The sequence below is a fragment of the Geotrypetes seraphini genome, chromosome 4, assembly GCF_902459505.1.
Source record: "Geotrypetes seraphini chromosome 4, aGeoSer1.1, whole genome shotgun sequence".
Classification (NCBI taxonomy): domain Eukaryota; kingdom Metazoa; phylum Chordata; class Amphibia; order Gymnophiona; family Dermophiidae; genus Geotrypetes; species Geotrypetes seraphini.
The window spans coordinates 145535740-145560174 of record NC_047087.1 but is presented as its reverse complement, the minus strand read 5'-3'; the positions used below and the strand labels follow the sequence as shown (position 1 = coordinate 145560174).

General features: G+C 42.6%; 1 protein-coding gene across 7 annotated transcripts in view; it reads left to right on the top strand.

Moving 5' to 3' along the window:
• Positions 1-24435, top strand: part of NUP93 (nucleoporin 93) — a 757735-nt gene that overhangs the window by 572030 nt on the left and 161270 nt on the right. For all 7 annotated transcript variants that reach the window (XM_033940752.1, XM_033940756.1, XM_033940750.1 and 4 more), the window contains one exon: positions 15817-16008. In XM_033940752.1, the coding sequence (XP_033796643.1) occupies positions 15817-16008 (192 nt within the window). The remainder of the gene's footprint in view (positions 1-15816; positions 16009-24435) is intronic.

Below are 24435 nucleotides of genomic sequence, written 5' to 3'. Positions count from 1 at the left end.
GGACAGAAGTGAGGAAACATGATCAAATTTGCCTTTTGCGAAGATCAGCTTGGCTGCAGTGTTCTGAATCCTGAAGTCTTTGAAGACTTTTTTTGGTTAGACTTAAAATAGATGGAGTTACAGTAGTCTAGTCTGGAGTGGATGATAGATTGTTCAAGGACGGCAAAATGTTGTTGGTGGAAGCAGGATCTCACTTTCCTCAGCATGTGGAGGCTAAAAAAGCATGACTTTATCAAGGAGTTAAGATGGTTGTTGAAGGAAAGAGAAGAGTCAATAATGATGCCTAGAACTTTGCTTGATAACTCAAGCTGCAATGTGGTGCCAGAAGGCAGTGAAATGAGGGTGGGTAGCTGTTCTAATTTTGGGCTGAGCCAAAGTAGTTTTGTTTTAGATTTGTTCAGTTTTATTTGAACTGTGAAGGACCAGGATTGGAGTTTCGTTATGTATGCTGTTATGTTCTCAGAGAGGTTGGTGAGGTTCGAGTCTGTCTCAAGAAGGACAAGGTTGTCATCAGCATAGGTGTAGAGTGTTTCAAGGGAGGATAGATGGAAGAGTTTCAGGGAAGACATATAGATGTTGAAGAGAATAGGGGATAGAGGTGATCCCTATGGGACTCCGCAAATTGATTTCCAAGCAGAGGACGTGGTGCCATTTGTGTTAACAGTGTAGGAGCGGGATCGTAAGAATTTCGAGAACCACTCTAGAACTGTGGAGTCAATGCCTATCTCGGAAAGTTAATAAATTAGAATATCATGGCGGACAACATCAAAAGCTGCAGAAAGATTGAATTGCAATAGAACAGCAAACTTATTATGAAAATGTAGTTATTGCACCTTTGAAATTAATGAGGCCAGTAGGGATTCGGTGCTGAAGGGTCTGAAGCCATATTGGTAAGGTAAGAGAATGGAAAATCTCTCTAGGTGAGTCTCTCCTGGTGGAATTGGCTAACCTGGCTAATCTCTCTAGGTAAGTCTCTCCTGGTAGAATCAACCTTAAAAAAATCTTCAGGGGCTAGTGTTTACGCCTCTGTACCCCTTGGCAGAAAGAGCAAGGCTATGGACCGTTTTGGTAAACGCCTATACCAAAATGCTATGTTAACCAACCGGTCTAGCAACTACAATTTTCACTTCTCCTTCTATATGAAACATTTAGTCAAACAAGTTGCCACGTTCCAAAAATATCTTCCAGAGCGTAAGCTTCCTGCTTTTCAGCATTTCATTTCTGACCTGCTCCAGCTCCGCATGTACATGGTTCCACCTACGATACCTTCGAACTTACTTCAAGTGCTGTGGCAATGTCAGTGGCCATGAGACGTCTGGCTGGCTTTGAGTTTCTGAGCTGGACATCAATCATCAAGACAGGTTAGCCAATGCACCTTGTCTGGGGGGACGAGCTTTTTGGTGCCTCCATGGACACGGCTACCCAGAAGTTGTCTGCTCATGAGACCAGATGGGACACTCTGGTAAAGCCCAAAAAGAAGCCTCCACCTTCTCATACCTTCAGACCAGCTTCTTCATAACAGAGAAGGTTTGCTCCGCCTCAACCAAGGAGACAGAGACAACAGCAAAAACAACAGGCTGACCCCCAAAAGCCTACACAGCCTTTTTGACGTGTTTTTTTTCAGAGCATAGCCAAGTTCACCTTTCTGTAGACTTTGCTTCAGCCAGTCAGAGGCCGTCTCCAAGTCTTCATTGCTCGCTGAGAGCTCTTAACATCATATCTCTGGGTCCTCACTATCATTCATCAGGGCTACTCTCAATTTTCACACCCTGCCACCAGACCATCCTCCAAAAGAGTCTGTTTTGGTCCCTAAACAGTCCTCCCTTCTTCTGTAGGAGGTTCAATCCCTTCTCCTGTTGAATGCCATCGAGGAAGTTCTCCTTAATCAGTAGGAGCAGGGATTCTACTCCCGTTACTTCTTAGTTCCCAAGAAGACGGGAGGACTGAGACCCATCCTGGATCTCAGAGCTCTCAACAAATTTGTAGTCAAGGAGAAATTCAGGATGCTATCCCTAGCCTTGATTTATCCTCTCCTCAATCAGAACGACTGGCTATGCTCTCTGGATCTCAAGGAAACCTACACACACATTCCAATTCATCCAGCTTCCAGGAAGTACTTCCGTTTCCAAATCAATCAATGTCATTACCTGTACAATGTCCTTCCCTTCAGCCTGGCATCTTCTCCCAGAGTCTTCACGAAATGCCTGATTGTAGTGGCCGCATCTCTCCGTTCCCATGGCCTCCAAGTCTTCCCTTACCTGGACGACTGGTTGATCAAGGCTGTATCATCTCAGACCATTTCTTCTTTTTTCCCCTTTATTTATTCAGTTTTGATTAAATTATAACATATTACATGCCTCAGTAGGACAGATGCTGTGAGGCTCCAAGTCCGGGGAACTTTTCCTCATTAAAACCTTTGTTTCACAATAGTAATTAGATGGGTAAGAGAGAGGGAAGGGGAAAGTCAGGACTCTCCAATTCCTCTTCCCACCATTGACCGGTTTCTGACCCGCATGGCACGACTGTCTGGAACGGGTGCTGGCGAAGAGGCTGCTTTACCCGGGCTCGATGATACACTGAGCCCGGAGGAGAGACTTCCGCCTATGGATCCAGGCAGTGAGCTGCGCACCGAGCTCTCGATGAGCCCGCAGGGAGAAGGAAACCCTGCGGATCTCTTGTCATTAGAGGGGAGCGTTCGAGGCTGAAGAAAAGATGATGATGAACGGAGCACCAGTATGGGAGCCGATTTTGAGCTCCACTTGGAGACTGAAGGAGCTGTTTCAAGTTCAAGTTTCAAGTTTAATAGTTGTTTTGATTAATCGCTTAATCGTATTTCAAAGCAATGAACAAATTAAAATTACAATTTCTGGGGAATAATACAAACAGAACAATACATATTAATTTACAATATTAAAAAAAAAAAAATTACGATAACAAACTTAAAAACACAAGGAAAGGAGAGAGATGAAATACAAATCATTATAGGAAAGTAGAACAAAAAAGGAAAAATACAAAATGAATAACAAAAAAACAGTATAATATAATACAATAAAATATTCTAAGCTGCAGTAAGTTTCGTCAATTATCAAAAGCGTCTTTAAAGAGAAATGTTTTTAAGTTACTTTTGAATTTCTCAAGATTCTTCTCTTCCCTTAAATAAATTGGAAGGGCGTTCCATAACTGAGGTGCCGTAACAGAAAAAATAAATTGTCGTCTTTTATTGATGACCTTAAGGGATGGAATAGTTAATAAATTCTGTTCATTAGATCTAAGGGTTCTGATTGGAGAATATGGTATCAATAATTTGTAAATAAACGCTGGAGTTTTATTAAGAAGGGTTTTGAAGGTGAGTGTGCATAGTTTATATGTTATCCAGTGGGAGACTGGGAGCCAGTGTGTGTCTTTTAAAAGAGGTGTTACGTGATCAAATTTCTTAGTTTTGGTTATAAGTTTAATGGAAGCGTTTTGAATGATCTGTAATCGTTTTATTTCACTTAAGGAGATTCCTTTGAAAAGGGCATTACAATAGTCAATCCTGGAGATCACCAATGAATGAATTAGGGTGTTAAGTGATTTAGAACATAAAAATTTTGAGATTGATCGAATTTGTCTTAATCTGTGGGTGGTGCATGGCCCTGAGAGGATACCAAGTCTGTGGAACAAGGTCAGCAGCAGAATACTGGTGAGCACAATATGTCTCTCATGATAAAACCTCCTCATGTCACTCTTGATTCCATCTTCAAATGCGCTTGGAGAAGATTTTCATTGGTAACAAAGTTTTGGTAGATAATTATTTCCAAGATTTTAAAACCAGAATTACCACCCAGGAAGTGAAACACTTTGAGTTCGAGAAAAAAATGGAGGATACCCAGCAAGATCTTAAAGAATGTAAGACTAACACACTGAGAAACAAAGTTGAAAAAATTGAGAATTATACCCGTCGGTTGAATCTGCGTTTTGTTAACTTTCCTCAATCCAAGAATATAGCTCCCATTGAACTGCTTAATAATAATAATAATAATAACAGCTTATATACCGCAATACCGTGAAGTTCTATGCGGTTTACAAAGATTAAGCAAAGGTACAAATTGATTGACTTTAAGAGGGGAGGAAGAAAGAGGGTTAATAGGACAGGAAATCCATTTTTGAGGAGAGAGTGATCAATAGAACAAGTTAATCGCTATAGAGGAGAGAGAGAAGAGAGGATCAGTTGTCTAGATACTTTAGGAACAGGTGTGTTTTCAGACGTTTCCTAAATTCCTCATAAGTAGTGAGCGAAAGCAATTGTTCTAGGTCTTTACCCCATGATGCTGCTTGGTGCGAGAGAAGATGTTCATGGTGTTTTTTCAGTTTACAACCTCTCACTGGGGGGGAAACGAAGTTGGAATGTGAGCTTCTCTTGTGTCTGTTGGCTGAGAAGACGAAAAGGTCAGTTATATATTTAGGGGCAAGTCCGTGTAGTGCTTTGAAGCAGAAGCAGGCAAATTTAAACTTTATGCGCGCCTCCATTGGCAGCCAATGCAGCTGCCGGTAGTAGGGTGTCACGTGGTCAAACTTCTTCAGCCCCAAAATCAGTTTGACCGCTGCATTTTGCATCAATTGTAAACGCTGCATGTTCTTTTGGGAAATTGCTAAATAGGCGATGTTACAGTAGTCAAGTAGACTCAGTACGAGGGATTGGACTAGGGTTCTGAATGCCGCTGTATCGAAATAAGCTTTAATGGATCTGAGTTTCCAGAGAGTGAAAAATCCCTTTCTGATCAAGGAGTCCACCTGGTCTCTCATGGTTAGGCACTGATCCAACGTTACACCTAGTATCTTTATGGTAGGTTGGATAGGGTAATTAAGATTATTGATACATAGTGGTGATTTGGTGTCAAGCTGATGTGGTGAAGCAACAAAGAAAGTTGTCTTTTCTGAATTAAGTTTGAGCCTAAAGGTTGCCATCCAGTGCTCCATAACGTTTATAGCTTCTGAAACTTTAGGAATAGTTTCAGAGATAGAATTAACGAATGGGATGATCGTAAAATCATCTGCATAACTAAATAGTTTTATCCCTAACTGGGTTAGCTGCGTGCCTAGTGAGGACATGTAGACGTTGAAGAGCAATGGAGATAGCGGAGACCCTTGTGGCACACCGGATGGATTGCTCCAGGTATCTGAAAGTTCATAATTAAAACGTACTTGATAAGTGCGGGACATATGGAAGCCACGGAACCAATTCAGCACCTCATCCCTGATACCAATGGCGTCTAGGCATTGCAGCAGTTTCCCGTGGTCTACTAGATCAAAGGCAGAACTCGTATTGAATTGCATAACCAGGGCATTAAGGCCCTTACTAAACAGTAGGCGCAGATTGTCTAAAATAGCCGCAATTACTGTCTCAGTACTGAATAACGGTCTAAAACCGGATTGAGTTTCATGTAGGAGAGAGAACTGATCCAGATAATCCATCAGTTGGGTGTGTACCCATCCCTCCATAATTTTTACAATAAATGGAATGGATGCTTCTGGTCTGTAGTTGGATATTATAGCTGAAGATTCTTTTCGATTTTTTAGAATTGGGGTTATTATTATGTGACCATTATTAGAGAGGAACTTCACAGTTTTTAGGTTATGAGCCAAATATTGCATCAACGATAGTTTAAATACTAAAGGTGCCGCTTTCATGATTTCTGGGGGGCATGAGTCCAGAACGCAATAGGATTTAGAGTATTTGTTATATAGTCTGTTGTAATTGTTCCACTCTAAATCTTGAAGGGAGCTCCAGATCATGTCTGCCGGTATATCATTTCCTTGGGTGATAGGTATCAGATGATCACTAGGGAATACTGTGTGCATTTCTGGAGGCCACATTACCGTAAAGATGTACTTCGAGCTGAGTTGGTCCAGCGGATGGTCACTAGAATGGTCTCCGGACTCAAGGGTCTCTCATACGAAGAAAGACTGGGCAAATTGCAGCTGTATACTCTAGAGGAACGCAGGGAAAGGGGTGACATGATTGAGACATTTAAATACGTCACAGGTCGTGTAGAGCTGGAAGACGACATATTCGTTTCCAAGGGACCCTCGGTCACAAGGGGGCACCCGCTTAAACTTAGAGGAGGGAAATTTAGCAGTGACACCAGGAAGTACTTCTTCACAGAAAGGGTGGTGGATCATTGGAACAAACTTCCGGTGCAGGTGATCAAGGCCACCAGCGTGCTCGACTTTAAGAATAAATGGGACATCCAGTGGGATCCCTACGAAGGTCGAGCTAAGGAACTAAGTCATATGCACTCAGACTTAATGGGGTGGGTCAGTAGAGTGGGCAGACTTGATGGGCTGTAGCCCTTTTCTGCCGTCATCTTTCTATGTTTCTATGTTTGTTGAACAATAAATTCTAAGGTTTTTAATTTTTGAATCGAAGTGTAGTGCTAAGTCATTTGCAGAGGGTAAGTTAGAGTTGTGTGTGGGTGTGGTGTAGCGAGCGGTGTCAAATAAATTTGTGATCAGGTTGAATAGCTCTTTTGTATTGATTCCTTGTGAACCATTACAAGATGAGTTGATTTTAATTGAGTAGAATGCTTTACGTTTGTCTTTTATCATTTGTTTGTAGATTTTTATGTTAGCTCTCCATTTGTTACGGTCTGTTAGTTCTCCTGCTTTTTTCCAAGTTCTTTCTAGTCGTCTAGCTAGTTGTTTCAGTTTTAGAAGTTCGGTGTCAAACCATTTGCTATATTTATTTGCATTGCTTTTGCTATTGCGTATTTGGGCGATTTTATCTAAAATGGATGTGCTGGTTGTCATCCAGTGATCCCAGAAATCGATTCCTTCTTCTATCTCTGATTGCAATTCATATTGTGACCAGAAATCTATTGGATTAATATAGCTTCTGGTGTGATGTTCTCTTTTTATTATTGGGCGTGTTTTAGATTTATAATAAGACCAGATTAGCTTGAAATAATAAGTAAAATGATCAGACCAGATATCATGACACCAGGTGCCTTTACGTATAGAGATGGCAGGGTTTGGGATGTCCTTTGTGGACATGGCTACCATATCTAACTGATGGCCTTTTTCATGTGTTTGTGTGGATAGAGGGAGGTTGTAATTGAGTAGGGATAGAAAGTTTTTAAACTCTTTAGCGTTTGTATTGTCCTCTTCATCTAGGTGTAAGTTTATGTCTCCTGCGATGATATTGTAAGAAGAACCGAGTGAATTGATTAGGACAAATGCACAGAAGTCTTCTTTGGTTTTTGGCCAGCTTTTTGGTGGGACATAGAATAATATGCATGATAGGGATTCTTCTAGATGACGGTTGCTAATTTTACATGCTAGAATTTCTAGTTGGTCACTCATTTTGGAATCTAATAGTTCGAATTCAAATCCATCTTTAAGAATAATTGCTAGACCTCCTCCTTTTTTTCCCACGCTTAAGAGATATCTGATGGAAGTTTTGAGGGTTCCTAAGGAAGCGGTGCCTCCATTCTCCAGAGTTTTCTTTGTTTTGACAAAAAAATGACAACCTCAGGCCCAGGGAAATTTGTCCCTGGATAGTTTGAATGTCACTCGGTTATTGGAAACATCCTTAGAGGAAGAGAGCATGAGATCTACACTCCTGGTGACATTTGTTTTTGAGTCTGATAAAGGCTGAGTGTTGAGTCTGTATTTTTGAAATAATGAAAAATTGTTTTAGGTAGAAAAAGTTTGGGTATTTGGGACACACAGGAAAAAAGAAAGCAGTTTTTGTTGTTACGTCCTCAGGTATTATCCCTGGGAGCTCATTTCTTCTTACGTTTTCCTTGTAAATGTTTAATTTTGAATGAGTCAAATAGGTATCTTTTCTTTGATCCCAAACAATTGAAGGCTTTTCTTGAAATAAGTTCAAGATACAGGTTAGGGATACAATGAGTTAGGGATCCACAGGAAGAATTAGGAAATTAGCCTAAAGAAGGAAGTTTAATTTAATTGTAGTCCTATCTGAGATGTTTTCAATTGTTAGTATTATTTTTTAATTTTGTTGTGCCTCTTTTTCACATAAATTTCCTGGAACTCAGAGCAATGTTTTATGCCCTCAAGGACTTTCATCATCTTCTCTGTCCTCAAGTCCTCCTTCGCACAGAGAATCAGCAATCTCCTGTTATGTCAGGAGGCCCAGAAAATCTGGACTTGGGTGACAGCTTTCAACCTTTTTTTAAAGGCTGTCTACATTCAAGGGAAGAAGAATTCCCTAGCAGACAACCTCAGCAGAATTCATCAGCCTCATGAATGGATTCTCAACTCAGTAACTCTTCAGTCCATCTTTTTTCAATGGGGCACACCACAAGTGGACTTGTTTGCGGCTCCTCACAATCACCAGTTGCCCCAGTTTTGCTCCAGGCTTTACTCTCCGCTCCGTCTGGAAGCAGATGCCTTTCTCCTGGATTGGACAGGCCTGTTTTTATATGTATTCCCTCCAATTTGTCTCATGTTGAGAACTCTGTTCAAGCTCAAGCGAGAAGCAGCCATCATGATTCTCATTGTTCCACGGTGGCCCAGACAACATTGGTTCCCCCTTCTACTTCAACTCAGTTCCAAGGAGCCCATACCTCTTCCAGTATTACCTACTCTGCTTACTCAGAATAAGGAATCTCTCCTGCATCCCAACCTGCAATCACTACACCTGACAGCTTGGTTTCTCTTGGTCTGAATCCATCTATCTTACATCTTTCTCAGCCTGTTTGATAAATTATTGATGCCCCCAGGAAACCAGCCACTCAGCAGTGTTATCAACAAAAGTGGACTAGGTTTTCTTTCTGGTGTCTCCGTCATCACGATCCAGCTTCCTTATCAGTGGATTCGGTATTGGATTATCTGCTTCATCTATCTTATTCTGGCCTCAAATCTACATCTGTCAGAGTCCATCTCAGGACTATTACAATTTTTCACATGCCAGTCGAGGGAAAACCTCTTACTGCTCATTCTTTAGTCTCCAGATTCATGAAGGGGCTTTTCAATGTTAAACCACCTCTCAAGCCCCCACCTATTGTCTGGGACCTTAATATGGTACTTTCCAGTTGTTGAAACCACCATTTGAACCAATGGCCACAGCTCATCTCAAGTTTCTCACCTGGAAAGTTGTCCTTCTGACTGTTCTCACCTCTGCCAGGAAGGGGCAGTGAATTGCAAGCCTTGGTAGCAGATCCACCCTTCACAGTTTTTCATCACGGCAAGGTGGTTCTACGTACACATCCAAAGTTTCTTCCAAAAGTTGTCACTGAATTTCATCTTAATCAGTCAATTGTTCTACCAGTGTTTTTTCCTAAGCCTCATTCTCATGCTGGAGAAACTGCATTGCATACTTTGGACTGTAAATGGGCTTTGGCCTTTTACATTGACCGGACAAAGCCATATCGAACATCTCCCAACTATTCATTTCTTTTGATCCAAACAAGTTGGAGCATCTTATTTCCAAGAGAGCAATCGTGTCACAGCCCACAAAATTAGAGCTATGGCAGCTTCTATGGCTTTCCTCAGATCTACTCCCATTGAGGAAATCCGTAAAGCTGCCACCTGGTCCTCAGTTCATACATTCACTTCTCACTACTGTCTGGAGTCCTTCTCCAGACGGGATGGGCACTTCGGCCAGTCTATATTACAAAATTAATTTTCCTAAAGGCCAACTCATCCACCATCCCATTTCTGTTAGCTTGGAGGTCACCCATGTGTGATAATATGCTGCCTCCTTGTCCTGAGATCAAGCACAGTTACTTACTGGGGGGCAAAAATTTTTCTAAACAGAATCTAAGTAAATCTAAGTAAAGCAGAACGAGCGGCCTTGAAGAATTTAAAATCTGAGGAATCCATAGTCATAAGAAGGGCCAATAAGTGCTGTGGGCTAGAGAAAAATGAAGAAAATAAGAAGAGAGACAATCACTGGCAAGTTAGATGCAAAGCATTGATAAAGAAAGCTAAGAAAGAATATGAAGATAAACTTGCCAAAGAGGCAAAAACTCATAACAATTTCTTTAGGTACATCAGAGACAGAAAATCAGTGAGGGAATCCGTGGGACCATTGGATGATCAAAGGAGCAAAAGGGGCACTCAGGAAGGATAAAGTCATAGCAGAGACTGAATAAATTTTTTGCTTTGGTCTTTACGGAAGAAGATGTAAGAGATCTACCTGAACTGAAAATGGTATTCAAGGGTGATGATGCGGAGGAACTGAAAAAAATCTCAGTGAATCTGGAAGATGAACTAAGCCAAATCGAGAAGTTAAAAAGTGATAAATCACCTGGACCGGATGGAATACTTTCCAGGGTACTAAAGGAACTCAAACATGAAATTGCTGACCTGCTGTTAGTGATCTGTAACCTGTCGCTAAAATCATCTGTAGTACTTGAAGATTGGAGGGTGGCCAATGCTACACCAATTTTTAAAAAGGGTTACATTACATTAGTGATTTCTGTTCCGTCTTTACCTTGCAGTTCAAGGCGGATTACATAAGATTTCTCAGGAGGTTACAAGAATTGTACCTTTACATAAGAATTGTCATAAGAATTGCATTGGAATTACATAAGAATTTATGGGAACTTGATGTGATACCTGTTGGGTAATTAGATACATTTTAGATTTGAAAGGGGTAGTGAGTGTGGTAGGAGAAGATTGGGAAGGAACTGGTCATGTTAAATAGGTTTTATGTATTTTTTGAAGAGTAGAGTTTTAATTTCTTTTTTGAAGGTTTTGTAGTCTGGTCGAAGACAGCAGCTTGGTGATTTGTCTGTCTAGTTTTGCTGCTTTGGTGGCCATTAGATTGTCATATAGTTTTCTACATTTGACATTTTTGGTTGGTGGGTGTGTGAATAGTGAGTGGGTTCTTCTGTGCCTGGTTGAGGTGGATTGAGTTAGTCGGTTGTTCCAGTAGGATGGGCTTTCTCCATTAATAGCTTTGAAAAGTAGGCAGTAGAATTTGAAGTGTATTCTTCCTTGTATTGGGAGCCAATGTGAGTCGTGGTATGCTTCTGTGATGTGGTCATATTTTTTTAATGAGTAGATAAGTCTTAAGGCTGTATTTTGTATTGTTTGTAATTGCTTTATCATGGTCGCTGGGCAGGGGAGGTATAGTATGTTGCAGGGTATATAGTAGGGTATAGTATGTTGCAGGTATAGTAGGGTTCCAGGGGAGATCCGGGAAATTAGAGACCAGTAAACCTGACTTCAGTATCGGGCAAAACAGTGGAAACAATTATTTTTTAAAAAAATAAAAATTGTGGAAAATTGGTAGACAAACATGATATAACGAGACAGCATGGATTCAGCCAAGGGAGATCGTGCCTCACCTATTTGCTTGAATTCTTTGAAGATGTGAATACACATGTGGATAAAGGTGATATAGTGTATCTAGATTTTCAGAAAGCTTTTGACAAAGTTCTTCATGAGAGGCTCCTGAGAAAATTAGAGTCATGGGATAGTCGGCAAAATTAAGTTTTGGATTATGAATATGTTATCGGTTTGAAATCAGAGGGTAGGGTTAAATGGTCATTTTTCTCAATGGAGGATAGTAAACAGTGGAGTGCCGCAGAGATCTGTACTGAGACTGGTGCTATTTAACTTATTTATAACGATCTGGAAATTGGAACGACGAGTGAGGTGATTAAATTTGCAGATGACACTAATATGTTCAAAGTTGTTAAAATGCATGTGGATTGTGAAACATTGCAGGCAGACATTAGGAAAATGGAAGACTGGGTGTCCAAGTGGCAGATGAAATTTAGTGTAGACAAATGCAAAGTGATGCATATTGGGAAGAATAACCCAAATCACAGTTACCTGTTGCTAGGGTCCACCTTGGGGGTTAGTGCCCAAGAAAGGGTTCTGGGTGTCATTGTAGACAATACGATTCATTCATTCAAGAGTACTTCAGGAATGACTTATACTTCTCCTGTCTGAACCTTTCTCTAGTGGCTATCATCTGAAGACCAGATTACCCTGTCTTTCTCTCCCTCAGCACAGATGGATAGTGCGGGCATGCTGCTTATTTTGAGAGAGAGAGAATTAAAGCAACCCTTGCCAGCCTTTCTTTTGTGTTCTTCTTGTCCTGTGCTCTCAGCAGGACGGGCTGAGCTGGTGCCACTGAATACCGAGCCAGACGGCAACCAGGAACAAGAAAACTGGCTCCCAGTTGATGATGAAACCGTCCATCCAATGTGCAGCAGTGGCCAAAAAAGCAAACAGGATGCAATAAAGGGATGGTTAACAGGACTAAAGATATTATGCCTCTGTATCGCTCCATGGTGCTACCTCACCTGGAGTATTGCGTTCAGTTCTGGTCTCCTTATCTCAAGAAAGATATAGCGGCACTAGAAAAGGTTCAAAGAAGAGTGACCAAGATGATAAAGGGGATAGAACTCCTCTCTTATGAGGAAAGACTAAAAAGGTTAGACTCTTCAGCTTGGAAAAGAGAAGGCTGAGCGGAGATATGATTGAAGTCTACAAAATCCTGAGTGGAGTAGAATGGGTTCAAGTGGATTGATTTTTTTTCACTTCCATGAAAAATTGCAAATACTCAATAAAGTTTCAGGGAGATACTTTTAAAACCATTAGGAGGAAATATTTTTTCACTCGGAGAATGGTTAAGCTCTGGAACCCATTGCCAGAGGTTGTAGTAAGAGTGGATAGCGTAGCTGGTTTTAAGAAAGGTTTGGACAATTTCCTGCAGGAAAGGTCCATAGTCCATGACATGGGGGAAAGCCACTGCTTGCCAGCATGGAATGTTGTTTTTCCTTGGGTTTTGGAGGCTACTGGGCTTGATGGACCATTGGTCTGACCCAGTAAGGCTATTCTTATGCTTTTATGGAGAAGAAGAACTGCAAAAAAAGATCTTACAGTGGGTCAAGTACCAACAACTCGATTTACTCCAACAAGGGAGACTTTAAGTTGGACAGTAGTTCACCAGATCTGTAGCATCTAAGTTAGGTTTCTGAAAAGCCGATCTTACTAGCTTTCTTAAGAGAGACAGGTGCATAGCCTTATTACATTATCTAATCTAATCTAATCCTTAGGTTTGTATATCGCATCATCTCCACGTTCATAGAGCTCGACGCGGTTTACAGTAGGAGAAATAGGAAGGAACTACAACAGAGGGTTAGAGGTAGAAGTGTGAAGAAAATTTAGAGGACTTGGGATGCCAAGATATAAGAGTTTCCTTGATTCCTAAGTTGGAGGGAGACTTACATTTTTTGAGAAAATCCAGGTTTTCAGATGTTTGCATTACATTAGAGATTTCTATTCCGCCATTACCTTGCAGTTCAAGGCGAATTACAAAAGAGTTATAAAAGGTGGGTTACAATATTGGGTCATTGGTAAGTTCAAGAAAGGTTGAGAAGGCGGATTACAAAAAGAGATATAAAAGAGATATACATAGTGGGATACAGTAAATTATTGGTGAATTCAAAAGCAATTGAGAAGAACTGGTAGTATCTGTGGGGCGGGGTGAGGGTAGGAGGATGGATGGTAATTGATATGTTAAGAGTGATTCAGTGGTTTCTTGAAGAGAATTGATTTTATTTCTTTTCTGAAGATCTTGTATTCGGGGGTGGTTATCAGTAGATTGGAGATTTGGTTATCCAGTTTTGCTGCTTGTGTTGCCAGTAGTCCATCATACAATTTTTTCCGTTTGACTTCTTTGATTGGAGGGTGTGTGAAAGGGGTGTGTGTTTTTCTATGTCTGGGTGATGTAGTTTGGTAGAGGCGTTTGTTTAGGTAGATTGGGCTGTCTCCATTTAACGATTTAAATAGCATGCAGTAGAATTTAAATAGTATTCTTTCTTGAATTGGTAGCCAGTGTGAGTCGATGTATGCTTCTGTGATATGGTCGTGTTTCATCAGTGAGTAGATGAGTCTCATAGCTGTATTTTGGATTGTTTGTAGTTGTTTAATCATTGTTGCAGGGCAGGGGAGGTAGAGGATGTTGCAATAGTCCAGTAGGCTTAGTATAAGGGATTGAACTATGAGCTGGAATTGTGGTCTTTCGAAGAATTTTTGTACTGGTCTTAAATTTCTCATAACTGCGAAAGATTTCTGTATTGTTTTGTTTATTTGAGGCTGCATGGTGCAGGTTAAGTATGGCCCATCTGTACAAAAATGCCATAAACTAATGCTTCTTAGGTTTTTACGATGCAAGTGAAATGAGTGGAGAGAACAGCTAGATTTATTTATTCTATTCAAGACCCTGCTTATATCCTTTCCATTAACTAGAAAAATGTGCCCCCCTTCAAGACCATAGATATGTCTAAAATACATTTATTTATTTATTTTATTTATATTGGGATCTATTAATCGCCTTTATGAAGATTTTCACCCAAGGCAGTGTACGTTAGGTATAATTCAATATAAAATGTACAATTTTGTTAGCAGCATAACAGTAGTAAAAAGACCAAATATAAGCATAAATGCAATGAATGTGGTAAAGTCAAAATCAGTAAACTGAAACTTAATAATAGTTTTAACAGCACTGAAATTCAAATAAGAGAGATATAATACAAACTAAAGCATCTAATAAAGCACAAATCACAACATTCAAATAAAATACATATAGTCAAACCTAGGTTTGCGAGTGTTTTGCCAGACGAGCAAACTTTAACTCGCAAAATGAGTATTGACTTGATAAGCGAGTGCGGCCCATCCCCAAACCCTACCTCCAGCGGACACCACTAATGAGTGCAGCCCATCTCCAAACCCTTACCTCCAGTGGACACCACTACCTTGCCCATGCCGCATCCAGCTCCGCCAGAAACAGGAAGTGCGATCAAAAGGGGGCAGAGCTTGGATGACAGCATGGATGCAATGTGGACTGGGCTCTTGACATATGAGCAAAGCTGGTGGGCTGCTGGCAACTGGCATGGAGGCCCCAGGGTCGGAGTGAGTCCAAGAGGGGTGGGCCAGTGCCTGGAGAGTACCGGCGGGGTGGCGGTGGTGAACAGGGGTTATGCGCACATGAACTGAGCCAATGGTGCTATTCGGGGTTGGCGGCAACGGGAGCCGCGGCCATGATACAAGAAGCGCAACAGACACCCTGGTGATGGGGCGCTCCATCACCACCCGTACCACCATTACAACATTCACAGTACAGCCCCTTCTCTGGTTCCCAGAGCTACATGAGCAGCGGTGGAGGCGTTGCTAATGGTAAGTTTTTGAGATGTGGAACGAATCTTCCGCGTTTCTATTAATTTCTGTGGGGAATGTTGCTTTGATATACGAGCGCTTTGGTTTACGCTTCTGGAACGAATTATGCTCGCAAACCAAAGTACCACTGTATATGTAATACTAATGCTTTTCTATAATACAGCTTATTCTATAGCTGAGGGGTCAAATGCAAATATTAGATTGGTACAAAATGGGTGGTATAGAGTGAGTTGGGATAAACAGATGGGAGGCTAAACTTAAGGAACTGATTTAATTAGTATGGGTGCAAGCTAGTTCTGGTGCAGAATGAATGTATAGTCATTCTGCATCAGGACTAGCAGATGATTGTCAGGTGATTAAAATTAGTGCAAATTTTACCTCTTTTTGAACAGTCATCAAACTCCAAACTTGGTATTCAATATTGCTCTAGCAAAAATACTGAATGGCTACAGTCTGAAACCTACCTCTGGCCTGGTTCCTTTTTTTTCTGGCTAAATTTAAACAGCTAGCGATTTTACCCACACATGTTTAACTAGGTAAAGTGGGAATTTGCAATGGATATGATTTACCTAGCTAAAACTTGGTCATAGCTGGTTGTCTTTTGAGTATGAATCTTGCTGTGATTTAAATTGAAACTCATGTGAGTGTTGCATATCTTCTTCTTTTTTTCAGGTGAATCTCATTTTGCAGTGAACCAGCAACCATTCTTGTATTTTCAAGTCCTGTTTTTGACAGCACAGTTTGAAGCTGCAATTGCATTCTTGTTCCGTATAGAGCGCTTGCGTTGTCATGCTGTACATATCGCCTTGGTTCTGTTTGAATTGAAACTACTATTAAAGTCTTCTGGACAGAGTGCACAACTGTGTAAGTTACATAGATCTACTGAGCATTCTCACCAGTCATTTCACATTCATTGAGACAAACAGGAATGCAGTGCTCACACATAAGTGACATCCTGGTTGGTGATGCAACTCCAGCTTTCAGAGCTTTCTGTCATACTCTGTTCATCATCAGCAGAATATGTCTGGACATGGTGTATTTTGTAGCCACTTTTGTGGCCACTTTTTAGCACTGGAATCTACTTTCAATTTATATACGAGAAGAATCAGGTTTGGAGAGATTTAAGAGCAAACTAAAATGCTTTCTTTTTAAAGATGCATTTGATAGCTAATATAACTAGAATGTAGGACTAGATTAGGGTTTTCTACTAAGCCCTATGCTTTAAACTTTCTGTTTTTTATTTCTTCCCCTTCCCTAATGTTGTTTTGCCCTTATATGTTTCCTTTACTATTTTTTAAAATTGTGTTTCTTTACCTACTCCCTTCCTTCTGTATCATTAATTTGTCTTGTCAGTCGTATTTACATTGTCTGTTTCCCTTCAACTCTTGTAATTTAATATTTTATACTTTGTACATCACTTAGAATGTTAATAAGCGATTAATCAAATATTTAATAAACTTGGAAACTGGTATCAATCCATCAAGCAGTCAACTTATTTTTTTTCCCCAAAAAGTAATTTGATTATATATCTGCTAATTTTCCACCAAAAGAAGGTAATGAGCGATTTCAAGAAGTATATTTGTTGTAGCCGAGTTGCCCTCCTGTCTTAAACCATCTCTCAAAGATTAAATAAGTCCCTATCTGTCTCCCTTTGTTGACACCAAGCCTTTCCTCTGCTCTGAAACTACTTACACGCAAAACAAACAGGCCCCACCTCCTATTCCCAAAGACTCCACTAATTCTCATCATGAAGCCACCGTGGCTCCTTCTTCTCCTACTTTGCTCATCTCTCCACACCACCCTCTGCTTGAAACCTCCTTCTCGACTCAGCAAATGTCAGTAATATCTGCCCTGGCCTCAGAATCCCCACACTGATACGCACCCGAAATCATCACTTCAAAAAAACCCCTTGAAGAGTCAACCACGCATCTTTAAAGCCCATTCCCCCTGCCAATTCTCCCAACCATGTCTCTGACTCTCTCACCCCAGTCCCGACACTTAATTGCAACGCCAGATCCGCATGCAACAAGACTCAAATTTTGAAGGACCTACTCGAGGATTCTGACCCTGGATTCCTATGCATCATGGAATCATGGATTACAAAAGATGACCTATTTTCACAAAAAGAACTCTGCTCTCACGGCTACCAAGGCCTCTTCTCACCCAGAACTAACCGAAAAGGAGGTGGCCTGGCACTTCTTTGATGTCCAGCTTCTCGAAAAGGGTAGCCACACCTCACTAGAATATATGCTAGCCTCAGTCAACGATGAACTCTACCTTCACCCACTGGGTATTCTGCTTCTATATCGCCCACCTACCCCTTGGAACAAATCCTCCAAACTCGTCCTCAAGACCATAACAAACTCCTTCCTCAAATTTCAAAGATTACTGATCATTGGGGATATCAATCTCCACCTAGACGACATCACCAGCAAGGATGCGACTGAATTTAATAACTTCCTCACCTCTCTAGGTTCCCCCCCAGCACCCTCTCCAACCCATGAAAAGGGGCACACATTAGACTTCATTAGTTTCCTTGATCTTACCGCTTATAAAACCTCAACCGATGACACTGGCTGGGAAGATAACCCCTGGTCCGACCACTTCTTAGGGGCTTTCTGTCTCCCCATTTTCATGTCGCATCTTGGGGCTCCACCCTACACCTCAAATTCCATTACCTTCTGCAAAAAAATTACGAGCGATCTGTTCTGGATTAAATTTCTTAACCAACTCTCCTCTGCTCCTAAGCCTGCAGATTCAGAAATCAACTGGCATAACTGGGTCACCCTCTCTTAAGTCCACCTATCACTCCCTTGCCCCACTATCCACTAAAACCGTCTTCTACTCCCGTAAGGTCCCTTGGTACCTCTCATATCACAGAACTGAAGCAGAAATGTTGAGCTCTGGAGCGCAAATGGAAAAAATCTAAATCCCCTACAGATAGATAGTCCTGGAGGGTCAATATTAAGTTTTACAATACAATACTAAAAAAAGCAAGGAAGAACTTCTATGGTGATAAAATGTCCAGATCCAACAACCAGAGTAATACATTGTTCAACATCTGGCGCTCCTTAACTTCCAAAAACGACTCCACCTTGCTCCCCTCCTCTCCGTCAGCCGATGTTCGAGCAAAATTCCTCAACGAAAAGGTCAAAGCTGCTCCTTCCCACCTACATACTCCTACAACTCTTTGGTGCCCACCGACTCCAACCCTACCCTAACGGTCTCCAACTCTATCCCAGCTGACAGATCCTGGACTGCCTTTGAGCACGTATCCAAATCCCTGGTCTTTAAACTCTTCCTCAAACTGAAATCCTGCAACTGTACCTTGGACCCATTCCCCTCCTACCTATACGAGAAAATTCCCGCACAGGCCATCTCATCTCTTACCAAACTTATAAACTTCGCCCTACATTCGGGCCTTTTTTCCCCAGAAATGGGACATATTGCCTTGACCCCACTACTGTAAAAAGCTGACGTAGACCCTTCCACACCATCCAACTATCGCCCAATAGCAAATATCCCTCTCCTAACCAAGATGCTAGAGTTTATCATATCTACACAACTATCATCCTATTTAGAGAGATTCTCTATTCTCCTAACTTACCAATATGGCTTTCGAACCAACTTCAGCACTGAATCCCTATTGACCTCTTTAATCTCAAAGGTTCAACAACTTAATTCTCGTAATAAGTTCGCTGTTCTTCTACAATTCGACCTTTCTGCAGCTTTTGACGTTGTCTATCATGATATTCTAGTTTACCAACTCTCCGAGATAGGCATTAACTCCACAGTCCTAGACTGGTTCTCGAAATTCTTACGTTCCCGCTCTTACACTGTCAACACGAATGGCACCTCATCCTCCCCCTGGAAACCGATATGTGGAATCCCGCAAGGCTCACCTCTATTTCCTATTCTTTTCAACATCTATATGTCTTCCCTGAAACTCCTCCATCTATTCCCCCTAGAAACACTTTACACTTATGCTGATGACATCCTTGTCCTCCTCAAGACTGACTCGAACCTCACTAACCTCTCTGAGAACATATCCTCATGTATAACGAACCTCCAATCCTGGGCCCACACCGTACAAATGAAACTGAACGAGTCCAAAACAAAACTACTTTGGCTCAGCCCAAAATTAGACCAACTACCCACCTTCATCCCACTGTCCTCTGGCTCCACTCTGCAGCTTGAGTTCTCAAGCAAAGTTCTGGGTATCATCATTGATTCTACATTGTCCTTCAACGACCACCTCAATTCCTTGGTAAAAAAAAAATGCTTTTTCAGCCTTCACATGCTGAGGAAAGTGAGATCTGTTTCCACCAAAAACACTTTGCCGTCCTTGTCCAATCCATCATCCTTTCCAGACTGGACTATTGCAACTCTATCTACTTAAGCCTAACAAATAAAAGCTTTCAAAGACTTCAGCGGATTCAGAATGCTTCGGCTAAGCTTATCTTCGCAAAAAGTAAATTTGACCATGTCTCACCGCTCCTGTCCAAGCTTCACTGGCTTCCGATAATCTCCAGGGTACACTTTAAATGCGCCTGCCTAACTTTCAAGATCCTACACGGCATCCTTCCTCCCTTTATTCCACTTTCTTGGAATTCCTCAAATTCTAATACCAACAGATCCACCCAAAAATTAAAACTATCCTTCCCCTCATTAAAAGGCATTTCCCACGCAGGCAAACTAGGGACCTCCCTCCCCTTCAGAATCACTGAACAAACTATCCTTCCCTTCATTAAAAGGCATTTCCCATGCAGGAAAACTAGGGATCTCCCTCACCTACAGAATCACTGAACAACCTTACCTCTCTTCTTCGGAATCTCGGCTTCTCCAACTTTTCCGTAAACATCTGAAAACCTGGCTATTCTCAAAAATGTAATACTTCCTCCTTCTCTGGTATACTAAGCCCCTCTAAACATTCTTTATACTATGGCCTGTGACCCTTCATTGGAGTTCCTCTTCTATCCCAACTCCTGTAAATCGTGCCGAGCTCTACGATTGTGGAGAGGATGCGGTATACAAACCTAAGATTTAGTTTAGTTTAGCTGCATGATATCAGTTTCTGAATCTGGTGATGTTTGCATGCTGTGTCTGAGTTTTGACAGAGAGAGGGAAGCACACTGTCCCTAGTTATGATACAAATTAGATATTGTCCAGGGATTTTTTATAATCAGTGAAATAGCTAAAATTGAATTGTCTCCTGGCATCAAAATTACGATAAGTCATTATAACTCTAGGTTACATAAGATGGTGGCAGTGGGAGCACAGGGAAGGTAGTGTTGAGGTCTGTTTGGAAACTGGGTATCTGAGGGCAGGATGTGTGTGTTAGTGGGTGTCAGGGTGGGGACAGATGTGTTCATAAGTGTTTGGAGAAGGAGTGTATGGGGTAGGTGGTGATGTGTAGGAGGTACCAGGAACAGTAGGAATGAGGGGAGTGTAATGCTGGTGTGGTAGGTTGAGTGTCTTGGACAGTGGTGCAGTAGGGGTTAATGTGGTAGGGTGGAGATGTATGTGAGGGACCAAAGAGATTCAAGGATGGGTAGGATGGGTAGGAGTGATGGTTCTGAAGTAGAGAGTTGCATGTGGACAGAAATCCCACCCATCTCCACCTGTCCCCACCAAAATCCCCTCCGTCCCTGCAAGGAATCCCCTCCACCTCCCCCATACTATGCTACGCAGAGCAGGTTACCTTTTAAAGGTTCGCTCTTGTTTGGCCAGGGTTTGGATGACCTTATGGTCAGTGTTCAAGATCGTAGGTCTGAGGTGCTCCCTGACTCTTAACCTCATCCACCCAGGGGTGCAGCATGGCCGAATTTTTGTCCCTACCAACGCACTGTGATCCTGGCAACAGGACAGCATTTTGAAGCTCCCTCCAGACCTCACTTTGGAGGTTCAGCATGTCAACTACAGAGTTGCGCAGGAACAGAAATCCCACCCATCCCCGCCAAAGTCCCACCCGTCCCCGTGAGGACTCCCACCCGTCCCCACGAGGAATCCCTCCGTCCCCGTGAGGAATCCCCTACGTCCCCACCCATCCCTATAAACTTCTGAAATAGTTATTTCAGTTAATTATGCTACTGAATTAAAGGCTCTGGTAGAAACACATTTAAAAATAAGCAAAAAGACTTTATTAATTTGGAAATATTAATTGGGAAGAATACATACTTTGTAAACGAGTTTCTACCAGAGCCTCTAATGTTTATAAATTTTTATCAACACAACTAATATACTACTTTATCCTGAAGCAAAAAAAAAAAAAAGAATTTTTTTCCTACCTTTGTTGCCTGGTTTCTGCTTTCCTCATGTTCTCATTCAATTCCTTCCATCCACTGTCTCTCTTCTCTATGCATCTTCCATTTGCTCTGTTACTGTGCCTCTCCCTTTCTCCCCCCTTCCAAATTGGTCTGGCACCCAACTTCTTCCCTCCGCTCCCCCCATAGTCTGGCATCTCTGTCTTCTTCCCTGAAGCGTCTTCTCCCCACTCTCTCTTCCCCATTTCCTTTCAGCATCCTTCTCCCCCCCCCATCTTCCCCATGTCCTGTCCAGCATCCTTCTCCCCACTCTGTCTTCCACATATGCTTTCAGTGTCCTTCTCCCCCCTCTGTCTTTCCCATGTCCTTTCAGCGTCCTTCTCTCCTCCCCCTGTCTTCCCCATGCCCTTTCAGCATCCTTTCCCCCCCCCCGTCTTCCCCATGTCCTTTCAGCGTCCTTCTCCACCTCTTTGTCTTCCCCATGTGCTTTCAGGGTCCTTCTCCCCCTCTGTCTTCCCCATGTGCTTTCAGGGTCCTTCCCCCCCCTCCCGTCTACCCATGTCCTTTCAGCATCCTTCTCCACCGCTTTGTCTTCCCCAGTGCTTTCAGCGACCTTCTCTACCCCTTTGTCTTCCCCATGTGCTTTCAGCGTCGTCCTCCCCCTCTGTCTTCCCCATGTCCTTTCAGCATCCTTCTCCACCCCTCAGTTTTACCCATTTCCCTTAAGCGTCTTTTCTTCTCCACTCCACCTTTCCTCCCTTTCTCCCTCCCTGCCCCTTACCTTTGTGGCGCTTCCCCACCCGACCAACAACAGAACAGGCCCGGTCCGACAAACCTCCCTGCCCTGTAGCCGCAAATATAAATTACCTTCTTACAGCAGCTTCAATACTCCAGCTGCTGTAAGAAGGTAATTTAGATTCGCGGCTACAGGGCAGGGAGGTTTGTCTGCCGGGCCTGTTGTCGGTCGGTCAGGGGAAGTGCCACAAAGGTAAGGGGACCTGACCTGCTGTGCACACTCCCCCCATGGCTGCACCCAGGGCGGACCGCCCCCCCCCCCTTTGGTACGTCACTGCCTTTTCCCTACCTGCCCTGCCGCACACAGCCGACCAGAAGTCTTCCCGATGTCAGCGCTGACATCGGGGAAGACTTCCGATTGGCTATGTGTGCTGCAGCAGGGCAGGCAGGAAATGGAAGATGAGCCTCGCAGCAGGGCAGGTAGGAAAATCAGATGAGCCTCATGGCATTGAACCCCACGGGATCCCTGCGACCCTAGGGGGCGTCCCCACGGGATCCCCGTGAGCCGAAGTGGGAACCTCGCGGGTCCCGCGGGATTCCCATTGTCCCCGTTCCCGTGCAGCTCTCTAATGCCAACAGTCTACCAACTCCCACCCTTCTGCCCCTCCCAAGAGAAAATTATGACTCCAGGTCTCTGGCAGGCCCCTCCCCCCAGATCGGAGGGTGGCTTTTGGCCTTCCTTCTGGAATGGCAGAAGATAACTTCAGACCAGTGGGTCTTCATGTTTAGGGATGGCCTTCGCCTGCAGTTTTTCCGACCTCTGCCAGACTTCTTCCTGTCTTCTGTGAAAAATCCAGACAGAGCAATTCTTCAATGGAAATCAAGCAGAAAAATTAACATCCATGGAAGTGAGCCTTGAAATGTGTGCAGGCAGATAGAAAAACTAAAAACTGACAAATCCCGGGTCCGGATGGAATCCATCCAAAGGTTCTGAAGGAATTAAAGGAGGAGATAGCGGAACTACTGCAGCAAATTTACAACCTATCCCTGAAAACAGGTCTGATTCCGGAGAATTGGAAGATAGCCAACATTACGCCTATCTTTAAAAAGGGATCAAGAGGTGACCCGGGAAACTACAGACCGGTGAGTCTGACCTTGGTTCCGGGGAAAATGGCGGAAGCACTGATAAAAGAAAACATTGATGAACATTATGAAAGAATCGAACTTCTGATAACCAGCCAACATGGTTTCTGCATGGGGAGATCGTGCCTAACTAACTTTTTGCACTTCTTCGAAGGAAATAACAAACGGATGGACAGAGGAGACCCCATAGACATCATAAAGCCTTTGACACGGTGCCTCATGAATGTCTACTCCGGAAACTGAAGAACCATGGGGTGGAAGGAGACATACATAGATGGATCAGAAACTGGTTGGCGGGTTGGAAACAGAGGGAAGGGGTGAAGGGCCACTACTCGGACTGGAGGAGGGTCACGAGTGGTGTTCTGCAGGGCTCGGTGCTCGGGCCGCTGCTTTTTAATATATTCATAAATGATCTAGAAACAGGAACAAAGTGTGAGATAATAAAATTTGCGGATGACACCAAACTATTTAGTGGAGCTCAGACTAAAGAGGACTGCGAAGAATTGCAAAGGGACTTGAACAAACTAGGGGAATGGGCAATGAGATGGCAGATGAAGTTCAACATTGAGAAATGTAAAGTATTACATGTGGGAAGCAGAAACCTGAGGTACAACTATATGATGGGAGGGATGTTATTGAATGAGAGTACCCAAGAAAGGGACTTGGGGGTAATGGTGGACATGACAATGAAGCCGACTGCACAGTGCGCAGCGGCTGCTAAGAGAGCAAATAGAATGCAAGGTATAATCAAGAAGGGTATTACAACCAGAACGAAAGAAGTTATCCTGCCGTTGTATCAGGCAATGGTGCGCCCATATCTGGAATAATGCGTCCAATATTGGTCGCCGTACCTTAAGAAGGCGTTACTCGAGAGGGTTCAGAGGAGAGCGACACATCTGATAAAAAGGATGGAAAACCTTTCCTACGCTGAGAGATTGGAGAAACTGGGTCTCTTTTCCCTGGAGAAGAGGAGACTTAGAGGGGATATGATAGAGACTTACAAGATCATGAAGGGCATAGAGAGAGTAGAGAGGGACAGATTCTTCAAACTTTCAAAAAATAAAAGAACAAGAAGGTATTTGGAAAAGTTGAAAGGGGACAGATTCAAAACAAATGCTAGGAAGGTCTTTACCCAACATGTGGTGGACAC